This window comes from Camelus dromedarius, chromosome 12 (genome assembly GCF_036321535.1).
Source record: "Camelus dromedarius isolate mCamDro1 chromosome 12, mCamDro1.pat, whole genome shotgun sequence".
Taxonomy (NCBI): Eukaryota; Metazoa; Chordata; class Mammalia; order Artiodactyla; family Camelidae; genus Camelus; species Camelus dromedarius.
Window position 1 is genome coordinate 46,573,389 of NC_087447.1, and position 20,906 is coordinate 46,594,294.

General features: G+C 39.2%; 1 protein-coding gene across 4 annotated transcripts in view; it reads right to left on the reverse strand.

Annotated features, from left to right (window-relative positions):
• The window catches only part of STIM1 (stromal interaction molecule 1), a 169,725-nt gene that overhangs the window by 111,660 nt on the left and 37,159 nt on the right, over window positions 1-20,906 (reverse strand). Inside the window, exon 2 of one of the 4 annotated variants that reach the window (XM_031460207.2) lies at window positions 195-317. The exons of the other annotated variants lie outside the window; for them this stretch is intronic. Coding sequence (XP_031316067.1) covers window positions 195-243 — 49 coding nt within the window. The 5' untranslated portion in view covers window positions 244-317. The remainder of the gene's footprint in view (window positions 1-194; window positions 318-20,906) is intronic. 4 annotated transcript variants of the gene reach the window in all.

The window sequence follows — 20,906 nt, forward strand, 5'->3', positions numbered from 1 at the left end:
ATTGCTGCCTTATGCTAAACACAAAAATAAATTTTAGATTAAAAAAAAAAGAAAAGACTCTAGAGTATCTCCTAAGCAGGACACATTCCTGAGCCTCAGCCATGCTGAGAATCCTTAAGTTACTAACAAAGAGCAGCCAGGTAGACAAGTCAAAGTAGACAAGGAAGCCATGGAAACAAGATTACACCCAAGACCTGAAGTCTGTGACCACACTGGGAAACAGCTGGGAGTAGAGAGAAGCATGGACTTCGGTCAGACTCGAGCTCTAATCCCAAGCCACCACTCATCAGCTTCACTGAACCTTCTAGTCTTCTCGTCTGTAAATGAGAATAATAATAGTATTTACCTCAAGGCATTACTGGGATTATCAAATAAAGTACAGAATATAAACTACTAGCTTGAGGCACACAGTCAGTGTTTAAATAACTTCCCTTTAACCAGAGCCACAACGATGCACTGTTGCACAATTAGGGAGGAGTGGCCCCAGTCACAACACAGTCTATACGAACAGCACACCCTGGAGTTAGGCAATGCACAGTCCAAAGCAGCCAGCCACTTCGACTTTGGTCTATAAGCAGTGCCAAAACTCAGAAAAACAAAGATAAAATACTAACATCAAGTGCATTCAAGACAACAGATGGGTCTGAGACCTTACAATTAATCTAAATAACAACTATGAGACACCAAGGACATAGAGTTCTAAAAACCTCAGCACCTCCTTCCCAGCCATCCTCTCTGCTCCCACTGGAGTAAAAGCCAATTCCTGGACCTCCATTATCCTCAAGTCTGTAGGTGAACTTTATCAACCAAGGATTGGCCAAGTGCAAAGCCAGGGATGAAAGCAAATACTGCACGTTTCCAGCTGAGATCTATGTCCTCTCTGCTTGACAGCTAGGCCAAACACTCAAGGGCAGGCAGTGTCTCTTAAGGTGTTAAGTCTTGTCACATGGGACCCAGAAGATTGAATCCAAGACCTAGGGTAACCTTATTACCCTGGTTACCTAGGAGTAACACCACTGCTCCTGAGCTTCTCCAGGGCAGATAGGGACCATGTCTGATTGTTTCATGTGTCCTCAGACCCCAGCACAGCATATGATACAATCCACCAGCTATAAATGATTGCTTAATAAGTAAACCAACATGGACAAGGCCTTATCCCCATCACCTGATCTCTATGTCTCTGCATATACTCTACCTGCTGCCTAGAATTAACTTTCTTAACTCCATTTACTTGGCTGTTTTTTTTCTCATTTCTCAGGTCTCAACTTAAATGTCATCTACTAAGGTAATATGAGCTCTTTCCTGATGCCCTAAACAATATTAAGTTCCTTTACAATGTGTACCCTCTCATCGTATCCCTTATTTCTACTTCATGACAGTCATCAGACTTCATTGTGATTGTTTCATTTTTGCCTTATCTGCTAAGCTGTCTGCTCCAGGAGAGCAGGAATCATACTGTCTTGTTCATTATACTGATTTCCAGGGCCTACTACAGTACCTGGCACAGAGGGAGTGTCCAATATGTTAGAATGACTGAACACATGAATGAAGGAATGAAGGGATGAGAGAGCTCCAGTCCAAAGTGACTAGAGTAACTGGGGATTCAAAACGGTCTCCTCAGCCTTAAGCTGTCAATTGTTATTTTTTTTATTAGAATCTTAATGGAGCCTACAAATATCCATACATGGAAGACAGCAGATTTGATGAACAATAGAACAAAGAACAGTTTGTATGATAGAAAGTAAGAAGAGATAGAGTAGGGGTTATGAAGCAGAAACCCCACCTCTGAGTGCCTTGAATGCCATGCTAGGGAATGTGGTTTATTAGCCTGCAGGATGGCCACTATCTGACCTGGGTTCACTAAGTGTACAGGGGCCCATGGTAGGTACTATCCTGCGATAGCCATCCTTTGAGTTCCCTTCAATGCCCACAGACTGGTAGCCTTCTTCTCCTCCCTCCAGGTTCACGCCCATTTCTCTGAGCTATATGGGATCATTCAATAACACAAGTGTCCCCAAGGATAGTTTGTCCAAATTATCTCAGCCCAATTTTACTAAAGAAAGCTGTAAATATGGAAGCTGTCATTTAGGAACAACAAGATCAGAAGGCTGTGTGTTTAGCTGTGTGACAGGAGGTTACATAACCAAGCTTTCTGAGTTTTACTAATCTCGTCTATAAAAGAATAATACCCATCTCACAAGGTTATAGGGAACATTGAGATAACACATGCAAAGGGCCTAGTACAGTGTCTTTCATCTAGTGAGGATCCAATACAGGTTTTTTTTTTTTTTAAATCCCACCCAGGGCACAGAGCTATTACTTCTTCCTAAATGCTAAGCATTTTCACTTAACCTGATACAGCACAGAGACCCATAATGCCAGAGGCTACGCATACAGACTTTTGCCTGCATTACCTCCTAAAAGGGGATGGGTAGATTTGCCCTGTTTCTATTTTCTGTCTAGCTGTCTGAGCACTGAGGAAATTACCAGCAGGCAGGCTGCTGGGAGTGGGGAGGTGGGGGAAGAGCTGAGGCTCTCCCAGAACTTCAGATCTATTAATAGCCTGGTCATAGTCTACAGAGGCACAAAATTGTCTGTACACTTGGTAACACATGGCTCAAGACCGGCAATTTAGGACTGGGGTGTGTTCCAGACCAAAGACTGTAAACTGGGGTCCACTCTAAACAATGAAATGTGGGAGCAAACTAGGGCAACCAGAAGTAAGGTTTTGACTCCTCACTAGATGCAGGGAAGGAAACTGCAGAATAAATCCATCACCGTCCTCACCCCTGCTAGCTTTATGTTACAGTAGGCCTCAGATGGGGCTGAGCCTTTGCAGGATTTCAGTTTGCCCTTAGAAATATCTTCAGATACTCACTCCAGCCCTGACCAACTGCATCACCTTGGACAAGTCACTGCCCTCAGCTTGTTTCTACATCTAAAATTCAAGAAGGGAAGGCCAGATAATACTGCATCTTGATGAGCTTGCTCACAAATCTTCATCTCAAAGTCCTAGCCCTGATTTATGAGAACTCAAGTCTAAAACACTGTGTTCTAGAGATGGAGAGAGAGAAATCGCCAGTATACTGCCCTCTGCCACCAGCCCCAGCTTCTCCACCAGAAAGAGAGGCAAAGAAAATAAGGAACTGGGAACAAGCCATTCCAACCTCTCAAATCCCAGAACCTCCAGCCTCAGAAGACCATAATCTTATGGCACCCAGGAAGGAGCTCAGTGAATATAACCAAATGACCTCACAGGACCAGAATGTGGCTGAGAACTGCCAGCTCCCATACAGTTTCTTAAAAGGCAGACCTGGAGCAGAGGACACACACACACACACACAAAATTACACACAACTGTACATTTTTAGGGCTAAACTAAAAAATCCAGAGCACAGATAAACCAAATGAGTTTAAAAGACAAAACAGTTCCCAAGCCAGTAAAACTGTTATATAGGATTACATATGTATTAACATATCTGAAGAAAAAATGTATCCTTCATCAGGGAGTTTGCTCAGCTCCAGAAGCTGAGAAAAAGCAGAGTCGCAGACATACAACTGGGTTTATTGGCAGAATGAACCTATCCCTCATTCATTCCACAGAGGTTTACTGAGCACCTACTATATGCCGGGCATAATTCTAGGCCCTGGGAATACAGTGATCCTAACACTCTCAAAAAGAGAAGAAGTCAATGAAGTTCAAACATTCCATTTGCTTCTCCATGACCTTTCCATCCCTACTGTGAGGCCAATATATCTGGCTAGTGAAGTGGCTGTATCAGCCAGGGTCCTCAATCTCAAGAACAACGTAGTTTCTCAGTTCAGCAAATGAAACTGATTCTGGATAGCCTAAACAGAAAGAAAAAATTTATTATTTTTCTTTTTAATATATTTTTATTGAAGTATAGTCAGTTTACAATGCTGTGTCAATTTCTGGTGTACAGCACAATGCTTCAGTCATACATGAACGTACATAGATTTGTTTTCATATTCTTTTTCACTATAAGTTAAAACAAGATACTGAATATAGTCCCCCATGCTGTACAGTATGAACTTGTTGTTTATCTATAAAAAACTTATTTAAGAGAAGTTTAGACTCACTTGGAGAAGCAGCAAATCAGGGATGGATGCCAAGAACAATGCCTAAAATCAGGTAGCAGAGCTAATGTGGTCAGGACATTGCTTCCACTGCCAACTTCCACTATCATCCAGCCACTGCAACACCGCTACCTCTACTGCTCTGGAAGCTCAACCTTGCTACATGCACCACCTCCACTACAGTCCCTGCTTCTCTGCATCACCAGCTCTTCAGAGTCAAAGTCCATCATGAGCAGATCAGACCAAAAGAAACTATGGCAAGCTGCAAAAGAGGCTGAAAGCAAATGTGTGGTATTTTAAGTGAAGAGATTCTTAATTATAGGAAAGTAATAAATATTCATGTTAGCTACTTTGGCATTATACTCAAAACACTGGATTCACCTAATTAATGCACTTAATCCAGATTCCATGTTCACTATAACCCTTATGATTAGGATTTAGTGTTCCACATTGCTACCCAAAGACAGAAATGCACTGGTCATACCAACACAGGCATTCTTGAAGTTTTATATATCAGTCTCATGAACTTAGTTAAGAGAGTTTGCTTGAAGAGATAAATATTCTCAGTATACTGACAAAATTTGAACCTTCAAAAAATGATACACTAACAAACATTCATTAAACACTTCGTATATGGCAGATACTATTCTAAGCACTTTACATGTGTTAACTAATTTTTCATAACAACCTTCTAAGTTGAATACTGTTCTCCCCATTTAACCTTAGAGGAAACTGAGACACAGAGAAGTTAAAGTAAACTTGCCTAAAAATACACAACTAATAAAATGAGGAGTCACAGAATTTGAACCCAGATAGCGAGACTCCATATTATGTCAACTCCACAAAGTAAATCCACACCTACTGAAGGCTGCCATGTTTCTGGTGGGTTGCAGAACGGCAGGAAGACACAGTCCTACATCTTCCATTCTAAGGTTCCATCCTTGATTTAGTTAGGTACAGCTACAAAATCTAATTGGAAGAAGGATGGCTGTCCATATGAAGCATCTAGGTGAGGCTTTGTCTGGCTTCCAGATTCTCTATCCATAGCTGCTGATAACATGAATCTTTGCTGGACTTCGAGCTCAATTCTTATTATGCTATGACTTTTTATTTATATTCAGAAAAAATTTACACAAGCAATATATATTAAGAGAGTCATCTCCAAAGAGGGATGCACAAGACTTTCTAATGAAAGTACAGAAAGAAAAGTTAAGCCTCTTATTTTATCCTGCTTTTAATCTTAAAATATAAGAATTATGCTTTACCAATATTAAGTGTACAGACTAACAATGATGACCTCTCTGAGTCTGTCTATAAGATGTTTCCATATCATTTGCCACATACAAGGTGTCCTGAGAAAAGAGTGGGAGTTCCACAGTATTTAAGGGAAAACAGCAGTGTCTGCAGTCACACATTCTCTTGCAGGATTCTATGACATTCACAGGTTCAAAAACAGGAAAACATATTTTACTACCTGTCTGACTAAATAAATTTATGAATTATGGTTCATATTTTTTCCCAACTAAACTAACCCTCACCACACAGATAAACAATTTTAAAGGATTCTTGCAAATAAGTAAACAAATATTAAAACCTATCCCCATGGACTGAAAATTATGTTAAAATTACATGTAAAAATGAATAATAAGAAAGTGACAGAGCTAACCTTTCTATTCCTAATATAAGCTCTCTTTCAGGTACATTACAGGTTAAAAACAACCTAATCAGTTCAAATAAGTTGGCCAAAATTTTTTCAAAATTATCAAAAAACTAATTGAAGATGGATTTACATTTATTATTAATAATGAACTGCAATTAGAAAGCTACTAGAACTCATCAATGAATTTGGTAAAGTTGCAGGATATAAAATTAATATTCAGAAATCAGTTGCATTTCCATACACTAGCAATGGAATAGCAGGAAAAGAAATTAAGGAAACAGTATCATTTACCATCGCACCAAAAAGAATAAAATACCTAAGAATAAACCTACCCAAGGAGGCAAAAGACCTGTACTCTAAAATTCTGAAGTTCATATAACAATATAAAGGACCAAGAACAGCCAGGGCATTCCTGAACAACAAGCTGATAGACCTATACTACCAAATATCAAAACCTATTGTAATGATAATTAAGACAGTGTGGTATCAACGTAAGGACACAAAAATGGCCAATAGAATAAGAATAAAGTGCGGAAACAGACCCACACGTAACAGTCATCTGACTTAAAAAGGTGTCAGCACAGTACAGAAGAGAAAGAATGACGTTTTCAATAAATAGTGTCAGAGCAACTGGATATCCATATAGGGGGAAAATATACCTTGACTCACTACCTCTCACCATACAGACAAAAATTAATTTTACATGGATTAGACCTAATGTAAAAGGTAAAATAATAAAGCTTTTAAATGAGAAATTAGGAGAATATGCTCATGATCTTGGAGCAGGCAAAGTTTTCTTGAATAGGACACCCAAAGGGCTAAACATGAAGGAAAATTTTGATAAACTGAGAAAACATATAAGACAAAGGACTTGTATCCAGAATAGATGAAGAACTCCTACAAACTAATTAGAAAATGGCAAGCAATCCAATAGAAAAATGGGGGCAAAAAAACTTGAACAAACACTTCACAAAATAATAAATCCAGACTGTGTGTGTATGTGTGGATAGATAGATAGATAGATGGATAGACATATTAATGAAAAGATGCTCTATTTCATTAGTCACTGGGGAAACACAAATTATAAACTACAATGTGATAACACTATATACCAACCAGAATGGCTAAAATGACAAAAATAAGGAAATACTAGATGTTGAAAAGGACGTAAAACAACCGGAACTCTCATACATAGCTTATGGTACTGTGTATTAGTATCTCTTCGTGTATAATAAATAACCCAAAACTAAGTTGCTTAAAATAAACTTATTATCTCACAGTTTCTGAGGGTCAGAGATCAGACAGTGGCTTAACTGGGTGGTTCTGGCTCAGATCTCTCCTCAGGGTTCATAAAGGCCCTGAAGACTCGACTGGGGCTAGAGGATCTGCTTCTGAGATGGTTCACTAACACTCCTAGCAAGTCAGTGCTCAGTGTTGTCAGGAAGCCTCAGTTCTTCTCCATGTGGGCTTTTCCATAGCCTGCTTGAGTGTCCTCACAATATATAGGTGGGCTTCCACCAGAATGAGTGATCTAACAGACAGTGAGACAACAGTAGTACCTTTTATGACCCAATCTCTGAAGTCATACACCATCACTTCCACTTTATTCTATTTGTTAGAATCGAGTTACTAGGGTTTAGCTTAGTCAGGGGGAGGAGAATTAGGTTCAACCACTTGATGGGAAGAATATCAAACAATTTGTGGACATATTTTAATACCAAATACATTCACTTTGGCAAAGAATGTGGCAGTACCCAGTATGGAACACACTTCACGTGCTAACCTCCTCTTGCTCATGCTGTCTGATGAGCATGATGTTGCCAATGTAATAGATCACAGTGATATATTATGAGGTGGCCAGATAGTCCAGGTCTCTTCTGATTATATTATGACAAAGAAAAGAAGAGTAGAAGTGTTTATAGCCTTGGGCAAAACTATGAAGATATAATGATATCTATTCCACATGAATGTGAACTGTTTTTGGTCTTTTTTTTTTATAAGATAGAAAAGAATTCACCAGTCAATGCCCACATACCATATTAATCTGCTCTAGCAAAGATAACCATACCCATCACAGCAGTCATAAATGATACTACTAAATTAAACTTGCTGAAATCTACGTTCTACAGAATCCATCCAGTTTTGCAGGGAAGGCAGACTAGGGAATTAAATGTAGACATAATGGGAATCACCACTCCTGGATTTTTTAGATACTTAAGGGCAGCACTAATCTCTACCACCCTTCACAGAATGTGATATTGGTTTTGATTCACTATCTTGGCCAGGGGAACAGGCAGCAATTTCAAAATCTTCCACTTGGCCTTCTCCACTATGATAGCTCTTATTGGACAGGTCAAGGATCTGATGAGGGTGCTATTCCAAAAGCTGAGTATGTCCATCCCAATTATACATTTAAGGATAGGTCTGTGGGATGATTCTACTTCTAAAAAGAATCATAAAAAAGTAATTAGATAAATATATATTAATATTATACTTAGCGAAAGAAGCCAGACATGATTCCATTTATATAAAATGTCTAGAATAGGCAAATCCATAGAGATAGAAAGTAGATTAGTGGTTACCAGGGACCAGGGAATAGGGAGTAACTGCTTAATGGGTAATAGGATTTCTTCTGGGAATGATGAAAATGTTGATGATGAGATAGTGGAGATGGTTGTATGAAATTGTTAAAAACCACTGAATTGTACACTTTAAAATGGCAAGTTTTTGCAGATACTGACTGGTATATATAAAATAGATAAACAGGTTTATACTGTATATCACAGGGAAATATATTCAATATCTTGTAATAGCTTACAGTGAAAAAGAATATGAAAATGAATATATGCATATCCATGTATGACTGAAGCATTGTGCTATACACCAGAAATTGACACATTGTAAAGTGACTATACTTCAATAAAAAAAAGTTCAAAAAATAATAAATTTTTTTTTAAATGGCAAATTTTATCTTATGTGAATTTCATCTCAAAAAAAGTCTAACAGTTATTGGCTGCCTGATGATCTGGTTGACATATAAGGGCCGCTTTCACCCTCATTCAATTCACAATACAGAATCCAGTCCTCGGTGCTATACATTCTAGAATACTGAGCCCTTGCAAAATGCTTAGAATACAAATGTATTTCATTACTCACATTAACCAATACAGTGCAAAGCCACTTCTTCCTGTTCTCTAGGAGTCCCTATTTAAATTTGAAAGGCTCATGGCTTCTTTTTTTAAAAAGGCACAATTTGCTGTCTGGACTAAGCAAGCTCCTTGGCATCTTCAACCCCAGGCAATAATTGGCTCTGCTACTTACCTCACTCTCTCAGATTTGAAGGAAAATACAATCTCTTCCACATAAGGCCAGAAAGATAGGAAGAAAGGATTCAGGGACTATCACACCTCAAATATTTATTGGATAAACTGTCTAGCAGTTTTCAAATTAAACTCTGCAGACCCCTCCTCCCACCCAGGTTCTTTGGTAATGTTTACTTCAAGCAGAGCAGCTCTACTCTGTGTTTTAAATAGTGAAAACACACTTAAAAAAAATTTAAATGGCTCAATTTTGTAGCAGACATCTATGAATTTTGCTGATTTGACTATCTCCCCACCTCCCAAAGCCTCTTTAAGTACATGCACCATGATCTTCCCTTAGAGAAGCACCCCTTCTCTGCTCTTAGTCCAACAATGGTTCCAGCGGAGCTGACCCTGATCCCTGAGTTCCATGAGTAGAATGCAACCCTGCTGGTCAATCAAAGTCCAGCATTCTTCTGGCCAAAGTGATTACTCTAGGGTGGGCACATGGCCCAAGCCAAAATCATTCCCAGGACTGCCAGCATCATCAGGAAAGAAGTATTATCCTTCCAATAGTGGTTGCTTAGTTGGTATATTACACACCCAAAACTGATAACTATCTTTGCCACTACATGGGTGGAGCCTGCCTAACACCAAAACAAAGAAAAGCAGAGCTGAGAGGAGAGAGATTAGGTCCAAATGACATCATTCAAGTCTCTGGATCTTGCTGCATCTAAAGGTAAATCTACTTCTAGACTTTTTAGTTTCTTCAGTCATAGGTCCCTCTCATAAGTCAGTCTGACCTATATTTCTGTCACTTGCAAAAGAGTCACAACAAATATAAAATTATTTGGAAAAAAATTGAAAAAATCCATCTGGTCAATAAACCTCAAGACTTTACTGTAAATCACAGTCAGGGAGAGAATCTAAATTTAAAAAAACAAAACAAACAAACAAACAAAAAAAACTCCCAGAAGACTTAGTCTTCTCCTTGACTCCACATTACATTCCTAAAAGTGTACAGTGTCTTTCAGTTTCCAGTGATAATCTTACCTGATCTCCAAAAACAAAACAACCCTGTGAAGTCAGCATTCACACTGTATATTTGAAGACATTGAGGCTCAGAGAGAAGTGACTAACCTGAAGTCATCCAATCTGAAATTAGGGCTTCTGTCTCCAAATTACATCTTTTTACTACTCATTACTGCTTTGCACAGTTCTCAGCAAGTCAATACACAAGTCTGGGAACCTGACTCGGCTCAGTACAGACTTGCTACCTGATAGCATTGTTCCCCTGACCCCAGGCAGCTTTACCATGTTTCAGTCATGACTTGCCTTGTTCCTTTTCCACACAGCCTAGGATAGAGATAAGTTCCAGCATCCCACTGCCCAAACATAAGGATATGTCACTCAACTGACTGGCAACCGTGAAAGTCAGTAGCCTTACTCAAAGCAGCTCTAGAACTATCAAATGCACCTCAGTAGATAGGCTCTGAGGAGGAAGAAATGTCTTCTAAGATGCACCTATGGTGAAAAGCTGCACTTCAGCCAACAGCTTCTAATACGACTTCTGTAACTATTGGGTCTGAAGATCCAAAAATCATTACTGACTAGGGAAACCCCAAAAGCATACATTCAAGGGTTTAAAAGTACACTAAGCTCATACAATGTACAAAAATTAACTCAAATGGATCAACAACCCAAGAGCTAAAACCATAAAACTCTTAGAAGAAAACACAGGGATAATCTTCATTACCTTGGTTTTGGCAATGGATTCCTATATATGACACCAAAAGTATGCTCAACAAAAGAAAAAACACACAAATGAGAGTCCATAAAAATCAAAAACTACTGTGCACCAAAGGACATTATCAAGAAAGTGAAAAATCAATCTACAGAATGGGAAGGAATATCTGCAAATCATGTATCTGATAAGGGTCTATTATCCAGAATATATAAAGAATTCTATTTTTCAACAACAAAAAGACAAATTATCTAATTTTAAATGTTTGAATGGGATAAACAAATTGTGGTATTTTCCAGCCATAAAAAGGAACAAAGTTTTCTGACATATACTACAACAGAGATGAACCTTATGAACATTATGCTAAGTGAAATAAGCCAGACACAAAAGGATTCCACTTATATGAAATACCTAGAATAGGCAAATTCATGGGGACAGAAAGTAGATTCTAGTTTAACAGGGTCTAGGAGGAGGGGGAAATGGGGAGTTATTGCTCAATGGGTACAGAGTTTCTGTCTGGGATGATGAAAAAGTTTCGGAAACAGATAGCGGTGATGGTTGTTGCAGAACAGTGTGAATGTAATTGTTGCCACAGAATTATACACTTACAAATGGTTAAAATGGCTAACTATATTTTACAACAATTTTTAAAAACTTAAAAAAAAAAAGAACAACCTAACTGACACATACTACAAAATATTATGCTAAATTAAGGAAGCCAGACACAAAAAGCCACATACTGTATGACTCCATTTATATAATATATGCAGAATAGGTAATTCCATAAAGACAGAACACATGTTGATGGCTGCCAGGGGAGGGCAAAATTAGGAGAAATTGCGTAGTAGGTAAGGTGTTTCACTCTGGAGTTGTGGAAGTGTTTTGGAACTAGATGGAGGTAGTGGTTGTACAACATTGTGAATGTATAAATGCCACTGAATTGTTCAATTTAAAATGGTTAGGCTTAAAGACTTAAATATAAGACAAGACACAATAAATTGCCTAGAAGAAAACATAGGCAGAACATTCTCTGACATAAATCTTAGCAATGTTCTCCTAGGCCAGTCTACCCAGGCAATAGAAATAAGAGCAAAAATAAACAAATGAGACTTAATTACACTTATAAGCTTTTGCCCAGTAAAGGAAACCATAAGCAAAACAAAATGACAACCTATGCAATAGAAGAAAATATTTGTGAATGATGCAACTGACAAAGGCTTAATTTTCAGAATATATAAACAGCTCATACAACTTAATAACAAAAAACAAATAACCCCAATCCAAAAAATGGGCAGAGGACCTAAACAAGCAATTCTCCAATGAAGACATACAAATGGCCAATAGGCACATGAAAAATGCTCAAGATCACTAATTATCAGAGAAATGCAAATCAAAACTACAATGAGGTATCACCTCACACCAGTCAGAATGGCCATCATTCAAAAGTCCATGAATGATAAATGCTGGAGAGGGTGTGGAGAAAGGGAACCCTCCTACACTGCTGGTGGGAATGTAGTTTGGTGCAGCCATTCTAGAAAACAGTATGGAGATTCCTCAAAAAACTGAAAACAGACCTACCATATGATCTAGCAATCCCACTTCTGGGTATATATCTGAAGGACCTAGAGATCATCATTCTAAGTGAAGTAAGCCAGAAAGAGAAAGAAAAATGCCATATGATATCACTCATATGTAGAATCTTAAAAAAAAAGAAAGAAAAAAGAAAGAAAGAAAGAAAAGAAAAGGACACTATGAACTCATCTATAAAACAGAAACAGATTTGCAGACAAAGTAAACAATCTTAAGGTTACCAGGGAAAGGGGGTGGGAAGGGATAAATTTGGGAGTTTGAGATTTACAGATAGCCACTATATACAAAAATAGATTTAAAAAAAGTTGCTGCTGTATAGCACAGGAAACTATGTGTAATATCTTATAATAACTTTTAATGAAAAAGAATATGAAAACAAACATACATATCTATACGCATGACTGGGGCATTGTGATGCACGCCAGAAATTGATACATTGTAACTGACTGTACTTCAATTATAAATAAATAAATAAATAAATAAATAAATAAATAAATAAATAAATAAATAAATAAATTTTATTGCCCAAGAAAAAAGGTTAATTTTACATTATGTGATTTTCACCTCAATAAAAGTTTTAAAAGTACAGGAGAGAATTCAAGGAATCATCCAGGAAGCAGGAATTGGGGCTAAGAGGCAAAGCAAGAAATGGTCAGGAACCCAGTGAATAGTCTGACTAAGAAATTCTAGGACAGCAGCAAGAAGCCACTTAACGCTGCAGCACCCCAATGACTCCCTGCGTTAGTGAGGGTACAGGTAAAGCTGCTGAAACTAAGATATCTCCACCTATAGGAGATTAAACCAAAGAGAACTTTCTTTCTCTCTCATATGATAGTTTAGCAGTGAGCAGTCTGGGGCTGAGAGTGGAACTTTGCCATCCTCACTCAACATAACACTTCCATGTCTGGGACCAAAAAGAGTGCTGTACTCTCACCATCTCCCAGCTAGCAGGAAGGACAAAGGGGCAAGAGAAGCACCCACCCACTCTTTTTAAGCACATGGCCCAGAAGTGGTAGATGCCCCACTTCCACTTAGACCCCACTGGTTAGAACTTAGACATGCAGCCACACTTAGTTGCAAAGTAAACTGGGCAGCTATGTGTCCTGCTAAAACTCCTATGTTCTATCATTTTAAAAAGCGATGAGAGGGTCAATGTTGGCAAAGACAATTAACAGTCACCACCATACTCACTTCAAATATCCTTTTATTATTATTATTATTTGTCTGATTAAACAAAGAACTTATTCCTAAGCCCAGCTACCTTAGGGTTTACAGTTATTGCTCAGTGGAACCTCCTGGCTAGGGTGGAAAGAAAAGAAAACAAATGTGAGACAGTTAAGGATTGATGCCTCCTGTTAGCCTCACTGCAGTAACCAATACCAACAGGGCCTATTATGTGATTGGGAATTTATGAATTTATGGTGTAGAAATAAATGTTTCTTTAAAAACAAAACAAACAAACAAAACCAGTAAGAGCTATCTCTATGCAATATTGAGACAGGGTACAGAAAAAAACAAAGTAGGGCCCCTGTCTTTAAAAAACTCCCAACTGTGTGGCAATCACACACAAAACAACACAATGCAGTGAGATAACTAACAGAGAGACATATCAAATATAATGGAAGAATAACATTGGAATGGACTGCCTGCCTATTGGAAGGGAGAACCAAGAAGGCTTCAAAAAAGTGGTAACAACTGGAGCTGAGTACAGAAGGATGAGGAGTTTACAGATAGAAAAGGTAGGAAAATATTCAAACAGAATGTAAAGTATGAGCAAAAACATAGATGTTTGCTGAAGAGACAATATGCAGGAGCCAGATTATGGAATGCAATGAACACCGGATTCAATCAAAAGTTTGGGTTTTATAATACGTAGGGAATGGGAAAGCAACAGAGACTTCTGAGCAGGGAAGAGCTGTGGTTAGGTTGACTTGCTAGAAAGATGACTATGGCAGCCAACAGAAGAACGGCCAAAAAGAGGGCATGCCTTGGGCTCACATCCCTGCTGCTATGTCTAGTTCCATCCTTGACTCTCCAGTACCAACAACAATAAGCCAAGCCCTTGCAGAAGAAAGGCAGTAACAGAACCCCAGGCCAAGTCCCACAAAGACTGAGGCAGGATGAGGTTCTTAGTTGTGTTTGCTTTTGTTTTTAAGCTTTTTTTTTTTTAATTGAGGTGAAATATTAAACATTTTTAAATGAATAGTTCAGTAGCATTTAGTATATTCCCAAGGCTGTGCAACCACCAAGGTTCTCAGTTTTTTATAAGGTCCAGGAAAGCCTCTCTGATTTCACTGAAGTCAGGCTCCACCCACTCCTCAGGCATCTCTGCTCAGACTGGCATACCAGATACTTGTGGCTTTTAGCAAACATCTGCCTAGAGTCCCGTGGCTGTCATGCTCCCTTCTAGCCTTTTCTGACCTCAGTTCTCCTGGGAACACAGGGCAGAGTGACCAGAAGTAAATTTGACCATGTCTATCTCTTATTTAAAACTTTTCAGTGGCTCTGCATTGATTTCCCAAAGAATAAAGTTTCAAATCCTTAACATGACATACAAGGCTCTCTGCATTCTGGCATCAGCTTGTTCCCCAGCCCCATCTGCTAAACATGTTGCCCTCAAATTCTTTCCTCTCATTATGTTTCCCTTGCTAATTAAGACTGCTCCAACATGCTCTTTTCTTTCTCTCACCCTGGGAATGGTGTTGTCACCCCCTTATTTTTTTCCTCTAGGCTTAGCTTACCTTGGAGAAAGTTCTCATTCTATTTCCATTATTCCCTGGGAACAGTTCTGATACCAGTCTCATTTTACCCTGGGGACCACTCTGATCCACATTTCACTATTCAATGGTCTCTGGATACATCATGGACCATATCATACCACAGGATGACTTTTTTCCACCTCCTCCTCTTCTACTTCTGTCATGTTATTGAGATGAGCTTTACCCTGAATACAGCTGCTTCTGCTCCCCCCTGTCTGGGCCTCTTATACGCCCAGGGCCTCACCAGCTATCTCACCCCAAAGTCATTGGTATGTGTACATACCAGTTATTTAGAGTACATAGTCAAAATCATAGAGACAGAAATTAGAATGGTGGTTGCCAGGGAATGGGGGCAGGGGGTTTGGGGAGTTTTGTTTAAGTGGTATAGAGTTTCAGTTTTGCAAGATGAAAAGAATTTTGGAGATGAATAGTAGTGATGGTTGCACAACATTATGAATGTATTTAATACCACTGAACTGTACACTTAAAGAATGATTAATATGGTAAATTTCATGTTATGTGTATTTTACAATAAAAAAAAAAACTGAGAAAAAAGGTACTGGTACTGGTACCCAGGACTCAGGAGAGAGACATACTATATCCCAGCCAGCTGAGGGGTCAGATCCTGACGTTATTCTCCCCAACTTTCTCTTCTGAAAGAATGACGTACCTCTATTAGGATGACATTTGAACCTGCCTCATTTTACCCTGGAGATATCTCTGACTCCAGCCTCATCTTCCTTTTGGAATAGCTCTGATCTAGGCCTTCCCAATCTCCACACCATAAAGAAAGTCACACTACAGTAAACTCTGGAGATCGTTTACACTCCAACTTTGGCTGACATTAAACCTCAGGACAGAAAAGTGAAATGAAGCAACTGGCTCAAAGTAACCTTAATGTTATTCCAAATTAGGGAAAGAAGTACTTTCCTGGGGAGCAGAGGAAAAAAATTTCTAAATCGTAAAACTCTCCTGACTTTCTGTATATACAATCCAAAGGTGTGTCAAATGGTGCACACGAAGAGCTCACGCAAATACCTTTTTCCAAGTGTTTTAGGCTTTTAGGTGCAGCTGCATCACGAATATCAGGGTGTCCCCACGTGGGTGAGTGAACAATGCCCAATATGCCCATATCGGACATTCAGACTTTGCCTTTCTGCTGGTTCCTAGGACTGTGGTTTAAACAATCCATTCAGAAGCAAAGCAGTAATATTTAGATTCCATTCTTTTATAATATTTTATTTGAGTTTGGCAAAGTGAAATAGACAGGCTTTACAATTTTCTAGCCAAGTAATCCTGGACATATAACTTTCCTCATTTGTAAAATGGGAATATCTTGCAGGGTTGTTGTGAAGAAAAGTAAACAAATACATATAAAGCACCTAGCATTGTACCTGGCCCAAAATATTTCCCTCAGCTAATACTTACTAAGCATATGCTATGTGCCAGTCAGTGTTCTAGGCACTGAGGATTCAGCAATGAATAAAACTCACTGCTCTCATGGAACTAACACAGGGAGTAGGGGGCAAGGTGGAGGCCTGACAAATAAACATGTCAGAGGGTGATAAATGCTACAGAGAAAAACTAAGTAGAGAATGGAGGTTAAGGTGTGCTATGGAGAAAGGTTTGCTATTTTTAAATAGAATGATTAAAGAAAGCCTCACTGAAAAGATGAAATTTGACCAAAATTGAAGGAAATGAGATAATAAGCCATGCAGAGGAGAAAGAGAGAAGAACAAATGCAAAGGAGGTAAGAGCATATCTACCTTGTCCAAAGAACAGTGAGGAAGTCAATGGGGCAGGGTGAGCAGGTGGAGAAGAGATGAGGACAAGCCAGGTAATGGGGAGCCATGTTACATGTCACTCTAAGGACTTTGGCTTGTTCTCTGAGGGATATGGAAAGCCATTAAATGATTTTGAGCTATATGGCTGGACTTAACGTTTTGAAAAGATTGCTCTGGCTGCTCTGTTTAGAACAAACTGTAGACAGACAAGGGTAAAGGCAGGGAAACCAATCAAGAGTCTATTACCTCTCCAGGCAAGAAATAATGGTAGCTTGGATGAAGGTGGTAGAAGCAAAAACTGAAAAATATCTAAATTTTGGATGGTTTCAAAGGTACAACCAGTAGGATCTGCTGACAGTCTGAATAAGTGTGAGCTTCTAACATTAAAATGCCAATTAAACATCAAAATGTTAATTAAGGAATTGGATATACAAGTCTAAAGTTCAGACGAGACTTCTGAGTTACATATACAAATCTGAGAGTTGTCAATGCACAGATGATAATTAAAACTATTAAAGTGGCTTTTTAATGCCATTTATTACTCAATAAATGAAGTACCCATTGAATAGTAATTGCTATTATAACCTCTTTGTTTTCTTAAGGTGCTAGAAATACTTGCCAACTCTTAACCATGAATACTTAAGTGCCTAACCTCTAATCCCATCCCCAATCTCTCAACTCCCTTCCCTCCTTTCAAACTTTCAATTAAAACACTAGATAAGTGGAAGCATTGTGGTGCTAAGTGGTAAAGGCACCAATTTTAGAGTTAGACAGAATTAAATTTGAATACTCCATCTTAGCCACTTACTAGTTCTATGACCTTTGAATCTCAATTTTCTTATCTGTAAGATGGGGCTAATAGCACCTGTGTTACAGGATTGTTGTAATGATAAGACATCCACTCATTCATTTGTGCAAGAAGTACTTCTTGAGCATTCTTTTCATGCCCAGGACTGTGTTTTGCACTAGAGTCATAGCAGTAAACAAGCACAGATACTGTCCTCATGGAGCTTATTGCCCAAGGGACATAATATTTCTAAAGGACCAGATGAAATTTTTAAATTTTAAAAAATCATCTAAATAAAATAAATACGTGACGAGCCTCACACAAGTGCCTGGGCAAATAGTAGGTGCTAAATAAATGACAGAACTTATTATTTTATAATTAAAGAACAATGCACTTTTAGAATTGGAATAACATCTAGAAATCAAAAGGTCCAATTCCCTCATTTAACAGATGAGCAGATTAACTTAACATCATAATAAATGTGCTCAGGACACCTCTTCAGTCAGGTCGTGTGCCAGATATATGGGATGCAGGGATGGGTAAAACACAGTCCCTACCTTATGTCAAGTAAATATGCAAGGTAACCTGCATGATCACTTAGACTGGAAATCATGTCTTCTGATTTGCAGTGTTTTGTTCCTTCCACCGATCCAAAATTATCCATTTCAAATAAAAATACTTATCAGGAAGAAGCCTACCACATGCCTTGTGCCAAAAAGAGTGCCATCCCACAGCTTAGCAATTCCTCACAGGTAGCTTGTCAGAAAGGATAAGCCCTTTGGACTTAGAGATGGATCCTTTTTTCTCTGTAAATCGTCAATAAGAGGCAGAAACTGGGACCTCAGAGGTCCTGGTAAGAAGTTACAGAAAGATGGAAAAAAATAAAGTGAAAGCCTCCAATCATCCAAGTCACTGGCTAAGCAGAGAGAAGGCAGGGCGAGGCCAGACCAGGAGCCTTCTCCTACATGCCAGAGATTAGGTCATGTTGCCTCAAGGCCTGGACCAGTTTCAGAACTCTACCTTTGTCCCTCTGGCCCATCCAGCCCTACACTTCCAGGACCCTCTTTTGAGTCTCAACATTGAATTTCTAAAAGAAAAGACAGCACTGTGGAGTAGAAAGAACACACCTTGCAGTTTCATGGACCTTGACTGAAACTTTGGCTCCACCACAAACTAGCTGTATACGTCTTAACTAGCCTTTTCCACATCTGGAAAACAGTGACAATACTTACTTCTGAGAGTCATGCCCAACATTAGAATTGTGTCTAATGTTTAGATCTATCTAGAAAAATGCGTGGTGTACAGAGGTTACTCAATATATGGTGCTATGATTAATTAGTGAATGTCAAAGTCTCTCGTGTCTACCCCACACTCTTCCCAGTGGCTGCAGGCTTAGGCACAGCACCGCAGTTTCAGGCTCCCACAATAATATGGAATATTCAGAGAGCCATGGCACCATACCGGCCACCTTTCTGTATGTCTCGTCCTTCAGCCTACACCAGCTGAGGACCCAATTCCACTCCCCCAACTTTGAAAAAAACAAAATCTTTGAACTTGCCTCCCTTGGTTCCTCTTCAAAATAGTACCCTCTTTCTTTCCTTCTCTTATCACTGTATCTCTGAAAAGAGAAGTCTGTACTAGCTGCCTCTAGGTCCTCACCTCACACTCGCTCCCTAAGGCACAGCAGTCTAGCTTCCGTCCCTACCCCTCCACTGAAACTGCCTTCACCATGTCACCAGTGACTCAGTAGCCTCATTGCAGGGCTCACCCTACTTGTTCTCAGCTCCAGTAAACATTCATGTCCTTTTAGAAACTCTTCTCATTCCTGGCTTCCCAGACAGCACTTTCTCCCACCACTCTGATTGCTCCTCCTCAGATGCCTACCCTAACTTTTCTGTCTACACATATCAGAGTTCTTCTGAGCTCTATGCTCAACCTCCTTCCTTTCCCCATTTTATGGATTTTACTCAGGTGATTTCATCTATTTCCATGGTTTCCACTCTCACTGAGAAGTAGTCATTCCTATATCTATAACCCTACCTCTCTCAGGAGCTCTAAAACTCATACCTTCTCCCCCAAGTATCAGATATTTTCTCCTGAATGTCACCCACAGGCATCACAAAACCAACATCAACTTCCCGAAACCAGATCTCCAGCCTGGATTCCATGTGTTAAAGCATTATAGTAATACCCAGACACCTAACATTTCTTCCCTCTTACTTCAGTCACACAATTTAAATCAACACCCATAATCACTGCCATGATTCCAGCCTCATCATTTGCTACTGCAACAGTCTTCTGGCTGGCTTCCCTGCCTCTGGTTTAATAGATTCATTCTAATTCTTCTAAGCACAGGTAGCAAAGAGATCTTTCTAAAACATCATTCTGACCATGCCATTCTCCAAATTAAATTATCTATAGTAAAGTTCAACTCCAACAGGGTTTAAGGTCTTTAGCATTCAGAATCCCTCCCAGGCAGCCCAACAGTCCAGCACAATGAACAGCTCAAAATTCCCTGAAAATGCCATGCACTTCCACACTGACAATGCCTAGAACGCATTTCAGCCCTCTCTGCCTGGCACACTTCTGGTCATCCTTAAATTTCCAGCTTAAACATCTCTGATGCCTTCCTTGACTCTCTCTTGCTAAGCATTTAGACTCTCCTTCCTGTCTCTCCCAGTATATTTAGTATGTTCCTCTATTGTAGCACTTGTGACACTATATTGAATATACTTACTCATATGCTTATCTTCTCAGTAATCTGTGGATTGCTCAAAGACTGCCTCACATCCCAGACCACTTGCCCAATCTCTCACAATGAGCAACCAGATCCATTATCAATTATGACAGGGAATACTCTACCCCCATAACAGGAGGGCAAACTCTAATGGCAACAGGAAGTCTTTATAGGTTCAACTTCCTCTCTTGCAAATGCTTCCAGATGCTGCTTGGATTATGACCCCAGAGGAGTTATTCGTGACCTGATTCCTAGGGTGCCTCTGCCTGGAATAGCATGTTCAACAGGAATAGGAGAGCTTCCTGTAGAATAAAATTCTTTGGAAGATGATTTTTAAAATGGACTGAGATTATAGGTAGGACTGGCAACTACAAGGTCCATCTAAGGAAGTAATTTGTGAAATAACTTCAAGATCTTTCTACACTTTCAAAAGTAACTGAGATGATTA